We start from the raw sequence: 13,079 nt of genomic DNA on the forward strand, positions 1-13,079 counted from the left end.
TCATTTTTAAAAAAAAAAAAAAAACTACAATTTTAGGGTTTTTTTTTCCACACACGTGGTGTTAGATTAACTACTAGAGAGATAAGATAAGCTACCAAGGATGTTAACTTCCACCTTTTGTGCTGACAAGTTACTTTGGGCAATGTTTAAACCTAATGTTAGCGCAAAAAAAAAAAATAAATTGACTAAGCAGGTTGTTCTTTACATATTGAAAAATATCCAGCTATTACTGCAAGAGCAGCAAATTAAGACATTTTCTTGAAAGCAAATTTTTCAGTTGCACTGAACACTTACCGGCTCATAACTCTGAAACAGAGATTCATACCACACAGAATTATTATTATTTTTAACACTTTTAGTATGTTAAATATACTAATGTTACTGAGTTTTAGAGACGGTGGATGGTTGTTGATTTTCTGCTTTGCATGATTGCAATATTCACATGTGGTGTAATTAAAGCACAGATAATGAAGTTAATGAAGAAAATTACTTAGCAAAAGGTAAGTTTAGAGGAAAGACTAAAAATATGTCTCCCATCATGTTATTAACCTGCAGAATGTGAGGAAGCGAAAGACGTGACAGCAAAGCCGATAGAAGAGAAGATGATGGAGGTGGTGAAGGACAAAGACATCGCACCTCCACAGTCTGCGCCCAGCAAACAGGAAATGACCGAGGAAGACCTGGAGGACTGGCTCGACAGCATGATCTCCTGACCCTCAGGGAATGTGGTCATGGCAGTTCAATTGCTTCAACTTCCATCCTTTGAAAAATTACGTCCACCTGGAAGTTTGATGCTAAAGTTTGATGCTTCCTCGTTTCACACGGACCTGTCCCCCCCTGTGCTGTAAGAGAGGCAATATGTTTTGTTTTGGAGGTGTAGAGGTTGGGACAGTACATCTCGAACATTTGTGAGTGTATGTCAAAACGTTCCTGGAGCACACCCTGTTTCAGAGAGAATTCTCTGTTCCCTGTGAAAGTTTGACTCTGGAGTGTTTTGCTTCAGAGGATTGGTGACAGACGGGTAGTGAAAGAGGTCACAGACGACACGTTTGGTTCACTGCGTCACTTACTTTATTCATTTCCTCCCCCTCATCAAAAAAGAAATGCAGTTTACCAAAGCTACTACATACATATAAATGGCCAGACAAGAGCGGGTAACCAGTTTGTCGTCAATAAATTCTCAAACCAAGTTTTGCTGTTTAATTGTCCGTTTGTTGTGGGGTTCCTCTGCTGTAGAAACAAGTGCAGGTGGGCAGGACACCACAGTTCAGGAACAAAACCAAACTAAGCAACATTTACACAAGGATCATCTAGATATTATACAACAAATATTTCTTTTTTTTTTTTAAATGTAAAAGCCCAAAACTAGCTTTACCTAAATTTGCTTATAGCTAATCCAGAACAGAGCACTGCTTGTGTTAGGAGGGGCAAAAATGATATTTTTTTCTCTTTTGCATAGTTTTTTTTTCATAAGGCACATCGGCACTTGATAAACACCTAAAGTGAGAGTTGTCTCTGGTCCTGGAAGAACCATCTTCATGTCATCAGACAGGTTTGAACCAGCTTTGAAAGGCAAATCAGGTCTCACTCATTGGATGTTAACTAGATCATTACTAGCAGCACACATCCATTCACTTGTGGTTTGGGTAGGAAGTGACAGTAACATCCTGGCGCTAATCTAGAAATTGTGCATATTCCGACATTCAGTTGTCATGCTGTAACCCTTCACAATTATCAGATGTCTACAAACAACAAATTGTGCAGCAGGTTGGGGTTAAGCAAGTGAAAAAAAGGCAATGTGAATCAGAATTAAAAGAATTATTTGCATAAAAGAGGCGTAGTGGCAGGAGACTAGTTCAGTAACAACGAAGAACACGCAAACCCGAAATGTCCAATCGTCAGTTGTAAATCTTAGAGTCGTTATGTTTTGAGTTTGTGTCAGAATTCAGATTTTTTTTTCCTCTTTACATTTTTCGACACTATGACAGTGTGTGTACTGGTAACAGGGTGAAGTCAAGTTCAATGTCTTTTTTCCAGGTAGAAGCAAAGTGGAGATTGGGGTTCAGAGCAGCAGACGAGGCGGCCCGCTCTAACCCAGCTGGTCCTCATATTGCTTACGGAAGCAGTCTCCAGTGGGGAAGAAGTCCCAGCATCTCTCCTGGTACATCTTCCACACGTATGACTCCTGAAAAGGGAAGGGAATGATTTAAAGGGGCCACGACTGCACATAGTTTTGGTTATACTCATTCACAGTTAACTGTTTCGAGTAATATAGCAAGATCTTTTTGTACTGTTCAGTCTTGCTGACTTCAGTCCTCAGAAAACTGTTAGGGCCAGATTTACCTACAATCTGCGTCATCACAAAAACCTCCTTTGGCTTTAAGAAGCTACTGTCGTGCTTTTAGTAAAGAGGCGCAGAGTCGCCTTTGCAAGTGAAAGACGTGGACACAGGCGTTTCTGTGGCTTGCGTTATTGCATGCATGCATGCCAACGTAGAAAAAAAGCACATCTTATTTTGAACTTGTTGTGATAGTTGCTGCAAGGACTGTTCATTTATTTGAAATGAGAATGGGAGAGTGGGGGAGACTGGGTGCGTATCTTGCACAGGTGGATGCCTCAGAGCTCGGAGTGCAGTGCCAGAATTTCTCCTGAAACTCTGGGTCCCACATGAAATGGATTAACTAATAATCCCAATACCCAGTGGAGCAGTTTTCAGTGCTTTAGGCTTGGCCACGTTTCTACATAGAGATCAATATATTATACAGACATCTCTGTTTGTCTTTTATCAACAGTGTACACTTTTTTTAGACTCCTATATACTCCTACACACCATATTGAAGTATTAATATATTAAAGTGTGTTAGTTTGTTTGATTAATGTCTAAATGTTATGATATGTAATATTGACTATAGTAATTATCTACAGTGTCATACCGCATGCAGAAAATAAAAGCGATGTGCATTAAGCCGCATGAACACATATCTAATTTGCCAATCACATGGCAATGACTCAGCAGACAGGGTCAAGACAATTTCTGCTGCAATATTTCGATACTGGTCAGAATTTAACATAAACAATGTGAAAGTATCCACCCTGTCTCATATCAGTGGGTCAGCCCGATGTTGATGGCTTAATAGTGTGGGAGATATTTTCTTAACACACTTTGGGCCCCTTAAACCAACTAATTTGACCACCACAGCATGCCAGAGTATTAGTGTTAACCATGTCTGCCCCCCCCCAATGTGTCACTGACCACAGTGTACTCGTCTTCTAATGGCTGCTTCTAACAGCACATCATGCCATGTCTCAAAGTCATTTTGAGCTGATTTCTTGAATGTAACAATGAGTCTAATGTACTGAAACTGCCTCTAATGTTATCAGGTCTCAATCTAATCCGGAACTGAGAATTTGAGATTCATATCATGGGCGTGTAGCTGATGCCATCAAGTCAATATGGAACAAAATCTGTTGGCAAAGGAGGGTCCAACCTGGTACTATCAACGTGCACCTAATAAATAGTCTGTGTTCATTGTTATAACAGCAGATTGGCCGTTACGCAGATTACATTTTTAAACAGTCGAACGGGATCATGACGCAGCCCTCCTCTTGATGAATCCTGTGCTCCACCAGAGTCTCAGACCTCAGGACCAAACGCAGTCGGCAGTAATTTCTAGCAGAAGATTTCTCCCTTATATGAAAAACGTTCAATTTGTCTTATTTATTTATTTATTTTTTTTAATAGAGGAACGCGTGTAAAATCTGTGTTTATGCAGTACTTTTGTTAGCACATTAGTTACTCGCTCATGCTCCCTCATCAGGTCTGTCTGTTCTTGGCCCATGAATAGACTGACTACATTCTCTATAAATCGGTGGCTTGTAAGTAGATTAGCCTTTAGATTAGAACTTTTCCTTCCCGTCATTACATTTTTGCAATTGCACTATCATGGTAATAGGCCTTGCATAGTAAATCTGGCCCTTTGTGTCACAAATTTCAGATGGTCTGACTGCAAACGATAGAACACTTGTTTGGCTGCATAATTATTTTCCCTAAAACATAAATACTATGATGATATATGATGTTGTGAAATAGTTTCATCCCATCTGCAGTGACTATATATCCCGTCAGTAGACAGATTAAGGTTGTAGCTCAACGGCATGTCAGTGATTACACTGTCTTTGTGACTTATTCACTCCTAGTAGCTGAATGCGATCCTTTGCAGCTTAAAGGAATAACAAGTGCAAGCTTTCTATTTCTTTGCTAAATTTGTATCATAAGAAAAAGTACACGAACATCAAACAGAAAACCAAGTTGAATCTCAGGTGCACAACAATAACAACTTAATATCAGAAGTCAAAGAAAGCCCACGCATTGCTTCTTTCTCCAGCAAAGCTGTACCTTGTGCAACATTTCAACCCACTTGATATGTTGCATAAGTAAACCTACTGAAGTTAGAGTCTGTTACATTCCAGTTTTTCCTTTTGTTCTTTTGAGATTGGTCACAGACGGCAGATTATGCATATCGTGTTTAAAATGACCAAATACTACAGACTGGTGTTCGCTCACATACCTGACCCGTATGCTCAGTCTCATCCTTGTTAATCAGATACATCAGGAAGAACCTGCAGACAGGAGGCAAAAGTGTTAAAGGGGGAAAACTTTAGTCACATTACGTTTGGTCATATTTCTGTACTTACAGGTAGTTGGCTAGGTTGTGTTCTTGTAAGGTGTGAGTTTCAAAGCCATGAGGCGTCCGGTCAAAGTAATCATTCCCAATTCCACAGATGAAACATTTGGTCTGGAAGACAAATGAGTGGGGATCGAAAATTAGTGATGACTGTCATCATCCTATTTGAACCTGCCAATTAGATTTCTGCTAATCAGTTTTTTCTTGTGAAATATGTTAAGGAAAAAGAACATACAAATGAATAATAATTAGAATTATTGAAAGCTAAAATGGAAACAAATGCACAATAGATGCAAAACAAGAAAAAAGTTTGCCATACATTCTGATCAAGTCACCTTATCAACATTTAAAAACAACACGTATTGACCAAAGTGTTGTACAACTGAGAGAATAAAACAATTGGAGCAATAAAACATTATATTACAGACAAATAGGAGAAAAATGTCTAAATTAATTATTGCCTGCAGTTATTTGTAATATTTATTCTCAGTTAATTTATCAGCAGATTTATTTATTTGTGCCAGTTTTGTTCCTCTGCACAGTGTGGCTCACAGGAATAGACAATTAATTAGACAATTAAGTTAGTTTATTCCCTTGTGCCACAGACTAACTAATGAAGAAAACACTCAAAAACAATTGGAGTTGGATTGACTGACTACAGGATTATTACATCACCAGCAGCGTAGTGACCAGAGACTGTTTAAAGTCAATGATATTTGTCAACTTCACGCAACGATGGGTGAAATAATCACCGGTGATTCAAAGTCACGTTAAACTTTTCTCTATTTTTAGACAAACAATTGAACCACCAATGAGAACACAGGATGCCGGTGATTAAAGTTATGATGGGGTTGTAAAAGCATTAGAGGACAAACAGGTATCAAAGGTTTGTTTGCGACCAACCATCAACTAAAGAGCGATGGAGGCAAATAAATCGCTTCCTGTGTTCATGCTCCTTAACTCATGTAAAGCAGGAAGGGAATACTGTCACTTACTGAAGCAGCAATATAGCTGGCAACAGACAGCTTGGTTAGAGCAGTCTTACCTCCATGTCTTCTTTCACCTGCTCCTGTTGGTCTCTCAGCTCACCAAAGGCATCAATGATTAAACCTGAAGAAAGGTGCAATGCTCTGTTAGAGGAGCATGAGAAGAAAACAAAGACCTGTGTGGTTTTTAAGTTAAATGCAGATAATGAGAAATAGTTTCACATACCCTGGATGATGGCCAGCAGGATGACAATGACAAAGAAGAAGAAGGTGATGTCAAACAGGATGCGGTAGAGCTCGTATGGGTCTCCAGCTGGGTCCTCTAATTCATCTCCAATACCACCTCCAGCTCTCACACCCACGTACATGTGGAACATATAGCACTATAGAGGGGCGGAAACAGGCATTAAAGGAAGCTACACCTCATTCAGTGTTGGCTGGGAAGTATGAAAGTGGAAACTTCTCTTTTTTCATTCTATATTTCAAACTACAAAACATGGCTGAAGACTGAGTGTCACTGGAGCTGCAGCTGGAGGTTCTGAGCCATCTATTAGAGTAAGGTTAAAAAAAAAGGAGTCATCAAGGTCTATGTTTTACAAAAGAATATGAAAAATCATTTGTAAGCTGTTATTGTACTTCCAATATAAAGACTCTATTTAGAGGCTTCATTTGTAGAAACATTAACTAGGAAAAAATGTATAAAAGATAAGAAAATGCTGTCCAATAGACACCTTCTACCTCTGGACCCTGAACAAGGCTAAGAAGCAAACATGTTCAAGTCAACCATTCAAACTAAAAGCCTCATGTTTTTTTTTTTTCTCAGCTCAAAATGTGTCCTTGCTGAGGAATGAAGTCTTTCATTTTCACTACCACAAAAGAAAGGTATTTTTCAATTTTCAGCCACTTTCACATGAATAGGCACCGGAGGTGGTCAGACATACCGTCATCATATCGTCGCACTTCATGTCGGGCTCGTCTTCATCCTCGCTCTTATTGTAAAACTTCCTGAAGAAGTTGAAGGCCACCACGGTGTAGAGATAGACGACCACAGCCAGCAAACCCACAGTCAGCACGAGCTGAAAGGAGAGGAGAGTCATTTTAATTGGATACATTTTATCTGAAATTCTTTTAATCTCAGTGACGATTAGAGGCAACAATAGAGGAGACAGACTCGTCTCAGAGGCACAATTGGGGCCTTCTTTTTTTGTTTGACTGTAAATTTTGAGAGTAATTTTTGCAGTTTCTGTCAGAACTGTAGTAAAATGTCAATGCTACTGTGGGTTTCTTTTCTTCTTTTTTTCAAATAAAGTTCTGCACTAATGTACTTTCTTAGCTTTTATCAGTATTCAGACTTTCAAGACCTTCAGAAGTGCAAGACCCAAGGTTTGTGCCATCACACATCATCTTTCCCCGTTGATGCTTTGCATATGTATACCATCTGTTTTATATACTGTCATTCAGTCCAACTGTCAAAACTGTTGAAAAGAAGCAAACTTTAACTCCAGTCTGGCATATTTCAGAGTGTTAATAGGATCGTGCCCTGTCTTCCTACATTAGACAAAAATGAAGCCCTAACAAGCCTTGGCAACTAAATGCCTGAGCTGATGAGCCGACAGAATCAGACCATCATGTTCTGCAGAAGGCTTCGTTGAACATCAAGTAAAGAGACAAACGGCAACAATAAAAAAAAAAACAACATTATACTGTCATCCATCTCTTTGCTCATTTAGCAGTTAGTTTTTAGGCACCTCCTGACAGCTTTTGGAGTCAGTAGGAATGGCCTATTCCTGAAAAATCCACATGAATGTTCCAACAACCTCAAAATACAAGCAAAATCTTGTGTCCTTAACTGTTTTATGTCTTTTTATTTATTTCTCATGACTGTTTATCTAATATTCCATGGAGCAGATTTCTGAGCCATTCCTTGTTTGTATTATTTTCATGATCTGATTATATTTATATTCAGTATGAGTCACGATGCTAGTTCTTTCATCCCTGTTTGGTCTCTGTTATGTATCATAGACTCAGACAAAGATTGTTTGCTGAAACAAATAAATTTTATACAGTTTTGAAACTTTTTAAAGATAAGCCAAAAATGCACCAGGAACCATTTCTTTCTTTCTTTGAGTTTAAGCAAGTAGAATGCTTGTATTGTGAGATTGTTGCTTTTCCTTGAACTCTGGCTCCCTCTGCTGGTAAAACTACTTGCCTGCTTGCCATTGTGAGTAACAGATGACAGGATGGTGCGAAGGGTCTTGAATCCCATGGCGATGTCCAGCAGATGAGCAGCAAAGAAGAAGTTGTTGAAGTGTCCAAAAATAGACATGGTGGTGTACCAAATGAGATACAGGAAAGACTGGAGGAGGAAAAGGTAAATGTTTTTTTATGAGGCTCTTTTTGAACATCACACTGATGGTAGATGTGATGTGGACTTAAACTTACATTGTCAGTCAAGACCACGCCCAGTTTCCAGATGTGGTACTTTGTATCAATGGAGCTCAGCCTGTTGATGACAAAGTGAAAGGTGTTTGTGTTTACATATATATTTAAACTCATCAACAAAAATTGAGTTTGTACTTGGTCAAGTCATGTTAATAGAGATAGATAATAGAGAAGGTACAGTTTTGTAGTTTCTGTGGCAGTTCTTGCCAACGACCAGGTGCATCTCTTCAAAATTGTTCATCTCTAGTCAAGGAGAGTCTTAAAAACCCTCCTTGACTGTACTCTATTACAACATTGGAGTCACGTAATGTAATATATAAATGTGTTTACTGCATGCACATCTCTGAAGGAGGAATAAGAAAACGGGAGGTGTGTTCTCACCAGGACACCAGGGATGCTTCTTTCTCAACAGTTTCCACTGTGGGGTCAAAGTCCAAAGCGCTCTTATCTAGGCCTAAAAGCTCAGCAATGCGTTCTGCTCCATAAAGATCACCATATTTGTTAATAACCTGCACATATAGAGGAGCACAGGAGAGAACAGGTTCATTAGTTAACTTTAACTAGCAATAGAAAAAAAAACAAACAAACTGAATGGCATGCAACTAACTGTGTAGTATCTAATGTAATGCACAACTGCCACCAGAGGGTGGCGTTAATGTATCTATAAGCTGTTCGCCAACCACCATTAGAGGCTCTTCCTACACCTCCAGCTCCATATTTTATTTGTAAGTTGTTTCGAAGGCAGCTTTGCATGATTCACAGTTCAAAACGATCTTTATTTATCTTATTTAAAAGTCAACACATACATAGTCATCTGACAGTGGGTGGGATGGGGAACAATCTTAGAATATCAGGCGAATAGCTCCCAACAAATCATGAACTGTATTTTTGCTTAAAGTGGCTTTCTATTACTCCAAGCTGTGGGTAAGAAAGTCTAAAGTGTTTGAGAGTTTGTCTAGTATTTCAGTTTAGAGAAAGTGACACTAGTCACCCTTAAAACACAAGTACCCTCGGGGGGGTATTTATTCTTCATATTTAGCCATTTTGTAATTTAGAAAAACAAATATGTGGTTTTTCCATATTCAGTGTGAGCTACACCGACTGACATTAGTCTAATCGCGCTAAAGGGTCAAGCTTAGAATATAATACAGCCTGTCAACCAGCTTCCCTGACATAGAAGATTAAAATTAAATTAAAAAAAAAAAAATCATTCAAAACCAGCATGAAAAGGTTTTCGATTTAAGAATAGGCTTAATCCAGGAAAATGGTCATCTCATTCCTCCACACTCACCTTGCGCTTGATAAATTTGTCCCAGTAGTTGTTTGGGAAGGATCTGTAATGGAAAGTGAACAACAGAGACTCAGTTCACCTGTTGTAATATTGTCTAATATTTAATCCTAATATCAGATATTTAATGATCAGACAATTAACAAATGGAGACATAAATGAGAATCAGAAATTCATGTGGAATTGGTTTATTTATCAATCAATCTGGGCTCAATCTCCAGCTCATCCAGTCCATGTGTTAAAGCATCCTCGGGCAAAATACTGAAAACCAAGTCGCACCCAATGCATTTATCGGAGTTGGAAAATTTAGATGAAGTGCTTGGGATAGATAAAAGCCTGGTATGAATATTTATGTGACTGGGTGAAGAAGACAGTAGAAAGCACTTTGTGTGCTATAAAGGTAACAGTCTGACCTCCAAAAGTTGATTCTGTTCATCTGGAAAACGCTACGTCCAGATGAACGTATATTTATATACAATTTTTAAACCAGATATATCCAGATAATTTCAAACGAAATCCAAACCACATTTTTAACTCACGGGGTGTTGATGACAAGTCGATCCCACTGGCCTTTGATATCATCGTCAGATGGCTGCTCAGTGATGTACAGCCCATCAAATTCAAGCTTTCTGGCAATTTCCTTCTCCCTCTTAAAAATCACCAAAGGAACCTGAAATCAAAACATTGGGACAGTAAGACTGCATCTTTTAGAAAGTCACCATTTTCAGCCAAACAAAGGCATTCCCCACCTTCAGGCAGTAGTACCCGACCAGGCAGACGAGCGAGATGACTGTGTGGAATATTGCCAAGAAGCGCAGCGTTGGTAACATGTAGCCGGTGCTCTCCTGAAGCACAAACTCATCCATGTCAAAGAATGTGTTCTCGTCATCCTCTTCGTCAGCACCCCAGCGGTTTTCATCATCAGTTTCTTCCTCACTTTCACCAGTGACCTGAAGCGCAAAAAATAACTTGTACACTCACATAATGAATATATTGGGACATTTTTACCAGATGTTTCCAGCTTTATCTTTGCATTTTGCCTTCTATGATCGTTGGGAACGCCTCCACTGATATGAAGCTTTTCAGGAGTTGATTGATGTCTCTCTGCTACAACACAGCACTCAACACGTTGCTGTTTTAAAGGCTGTCTAAACAGACTTTTTTATGAAAGTTTTGGTCAAAGGTTTAATGACTTGTTTTAGACTTGTGTTTCTTACTTAAGTGGCAGCGCAAATTCACTTGTGATATTCATGTCATGTCACCTTTTGTCACTTTTCAGTTTTATGGAAATTCTGTGAAAATCCACTTGGACTGAAACTTTAACGCTTGAGTTACCTTGTAGAAGAGCAGAATGAAGTTGATGGCAAAACACACAAACAGCGCCAGGAAGCGGAGGTTATAGAAGTTACGAGCCAGGTAGTTCTGTGAGGAAAGAAGTTTCACAGTAAGACTAACTATTGATAGCTTTCAAAGTGTGCCCACATTTTAGAGATAACTGCATAAGGAATGAAACCAAATATGATGACTTACCAGCGTCTTGTTCAGATAGACATCCAGAACTGCAAAAATACTGGACATGAACGCAGGTGCTGGCTCTTTAGGCTGACTTGACCTTGTCTTGGGCTTCTCCTCTGTCACTGGCTCCTTAGCCTCCTCCTCCTTTGGTTTATCCTCCTTCTCTTGGTTCTCTGTGCTGTATTTATCATTTTTTATTTGCTTTTTAAGTTAATTTTATTTTGATTGCAACTACTTTTAATTTCACTTAATGTTACTCACTCTGCTTTTTCTGGTTCGTTCTCAGGGGTTTCAACCTTCTTGGCAGCAGCTTTCTGCAAAAAACAAAAACAAAAAAACATTTATATAAGATGAGAGGATGGATGGAAGGGGAAATTAAAGGCAAATATCTAAATTGTGTTTGTGACTATGGACCTTCTTATGATCAGTGGAGGGCTCAGCACTCAGCTCGCAAACATCCCCCAGGCCTGGCTCCACATGTTTTCCTCCTTCTTTTTTAGGCGCGTTCAGCATCTCTAACATCATGTCAACCTCTACAATGTCCCCTGTTGGTGCCATGGCTATGTCCAGGTTTCCTAATGATTCTATAGCCTCCACTTTCTCTCCCTCTATCACATCTCCGTGGATGCCGAACTGAGTCGGGTCAGGCATGTTTCCGAGGATGTCCGTCACCTTAATGTTCTTGGCTCCCTCGACTAAACCTCCACCAAACATGGAGGACCAAATGACGTGGAAGAAACCAAAGATGAGGCTGTAGATACCCTTAAAAAAACCAGTGAACAGCATCCAGAAGAAGGCAAAGAAGCCTGTGATTATCTCCCTGATGCTCAGCTTCTTGAGTTTCTTCAACTTCTTGCGCATGTTTTTAATGGAAAACATCTGGCGGACGTGTGCAATCTTGCTCTTGACTGAGCGACATGCGGTGGTGAAGGCAGAGGCAGACTCCAGGGCGTGCTCTTCCTCTGCAGTCAGCTCCTCCAGGATGCTGTGTCCGTCTTCCTCTTCATCCTCTTCGGGCTGTTCAACCACTTCTGGCTCAGAGATCTGTGAGGCCAGCTGCATCTCAAAAATGGTGTCCTCGCAGAAATTCACAAACATCTCCATCTTCTCGCTCTCTCCGCCCTCGTTCACCACGTCAAAGATGAACTGACGCTTGGATTCTTTCACCTGCGGCTTTTCCCACTGCTCGCGGCTCGACTCGCTGATCTCAAAGTAAACCCTCTCGATTCGCTTTGCGCTGCCCATGATTTCAATACGACCCAGGTAAGGCTCAAAGTAACTAAGCACACTTTCAGCCAGATCTAAGAAAGTGGCAAGTCGGGAGTCATGCGGCATGTGTTCAGACAGGTTGGTCAAAAGGACTGCCACGTTGAAACCGATGTCTTTGGCTGGCTCGTGGAACCGCTCCACAAACTCCTTGTAGTTGAACATGTCATTCTCGTCCGCCTCTACACACGAGAGCAAGAATTCGATCTCAGATTGGCTGTACTGCTTCTGGCTCTCCATGGACTTCTGGAACTCCTTTTTAGAAATGATGCCTTTACACTCAGAGTCATATTCCTTGAAGTTGTCAGAGGTCGTGAGATCCTTCAATTTAAGGAACATGTCGAAGAACTTGAGAATCATCTCCACATTGCTGGAAGACTCCACCAGGGTGTCAACCATCTGCTTTCCAATTGTTCCATTAACCACATTACCTGGGAAGTAAGGCACACATTTTATAATCATACACAAAGACAATGACATATGTACTTAAAAGACAACTTTTTTTGTACATGCGTATTTAGTCTTTAAAGCCCAATTATTTTTTTCTGTTTTTGGTATTTTCTCCAAAATTACATTAAAACTTCATGCTCTTACCCTCAAGCAGAGACAGCAGCATGACCACCATGTCTTTCTGTAAGTCCATCAGTTCTTTCAGCAGCTCAATTTGACTGGCATCCTACAAGTACATGGTCAACTATCATTCAGTGGTTTGTCTTAAGCAATTAGCCATTTGCACTCAATGTTTGGTGTCATGGCATATGTAAGTATCATAATAAGAAGTGACATGTTTTCTGCTACAAAACAAACTATATGCTGTGGCTGCAATGCTCTACTTAGCGATGCACCTCCTCACAGAAATGAGAAAGTCTATTAGCCTGTTACAATTGTACAAGTTGC

At 39.9% G+C, this 13,079-nt stretch overlaps 2 protein-coding genes across 11 annotated transcripts in view; one reads left to right on the forward strand and one right to left on the reverse strand.

The window, feature by feature from the left end:
- The window catches only part of aven (apoptosis, caspase activation inhibitor), a 46,650-nt gene extending 39,283 nt beyond the window's left edge, over nucleotides 1-7,367 (forward strand). For both annotated transcript variants that reach the window (XM_085133584.1, XM_085133583.1), the window contains exon 6: nucleotides 556-7,367. In XM_085133584.1, coding sequence (XP_084989710.1) covers nucleotides 556-713 — 158 coding nt within the window. In that variant the 3' untranslated portion in view covers nucleotides 714-7,367. The remainder of the gene's footprint in view (nucleotides 1-555) is intronic.
- ryr3 (ryanodine receptor 3) overlaps nucleotides 1,332-13,079 on the reverse strand; it is a 112,146-nt gene continuing 100,398 nt past the window's right edge. For all 9 annotated transcript variants that reach the window (XM_085133557.1, XM_085133558.1, XM_085133555.1 and 6 more), the window contains 17 exons: nucleotides 12,777-12,858; nucleotides 11,331-12,613; nucleotides 11,178-11,230; nucleotides 10,932-11,094; nucleotides 10,737-10,823; nucleotides 10,151-10,351; nucleotides 9,941-10,071; nucleotides 9,405-9,447; nucleotides 8,495-8,622; nucleotides 8,114-8,174; nucleotides 7,881-8,027; nucleotides 6,613-6,747; nucleotides 5,898-6,054; nucleotides 5,731-5,795; nucleotides 4,696-4,796; nucleotides 4,569-4,620; nucleotides 1,332-2,185 (listed from right to left, as the gene is read on the reverse strand). In XM_085133557.1, coding sequence (XP_084989683.1) covers nucleotides 2,090-2,185; nucleotides 4,569-4,620; nucleotides 4,696-4,796; nucleotides 5,731-5,795; nucleotides 5,898-6,054; nucleotides 6,613-6,747; nucleotides 7,881-8,027; nucleotides 8,114-8,174; nucleotides 8,495-8,622; nucleotides 9,405-9,447; nucleotides 9,941-10,071; nucleotides 10,151-10,351; nucleotides 10,737-10,823; nucleotides 10,932-11,094; nucleotides 11,178-11,230; nucleotides 11,331-12,613; nucleotides 12,777-12,858 — 2,985 coding nt within the window. In that variant the 3' untranslated portion in view covers nucleotides 1,332-2,089. The remainder of the gene's footprint in view (nucleotides 2,186-4,568; nucleotides 4,621-4,695; nucleotides 4,797-5,730; nucleotides 5,796-5,897; nucleotides 6,055-6,612; nucleotides 6,748-7,880; nucleotides 8,028-8,113; nucleotides 8,175-8,494; nucleotides 8,623-9,404; nucleotides 9,448-9,940; nucleotides 10,072-10,150; nucleotides 10,352-10,736; nucleotides 10,824-10,931; nucleotides 11,095-11,177; nucleotides 11,231-11,330; nucleotides 12,614-12,776; nucleotides 12,859-13,079) is intronic.

Source organism: Neolamprologus multifasciatus, chromosome 15, assembly GCF_963576455.1.
Source record: "Neolamprologus multifasciatus chromosome 15, fNeoMul1.2, whole genome shotgun sequence".
NCBI classification, from domain to species: domain Eukaryota; kingdom Metazoa; phylum Chordata; class Actinopteri; order Cichliformes; family Cichlidae; genus Neolamprologus; species Neolamprologus multifasciatus.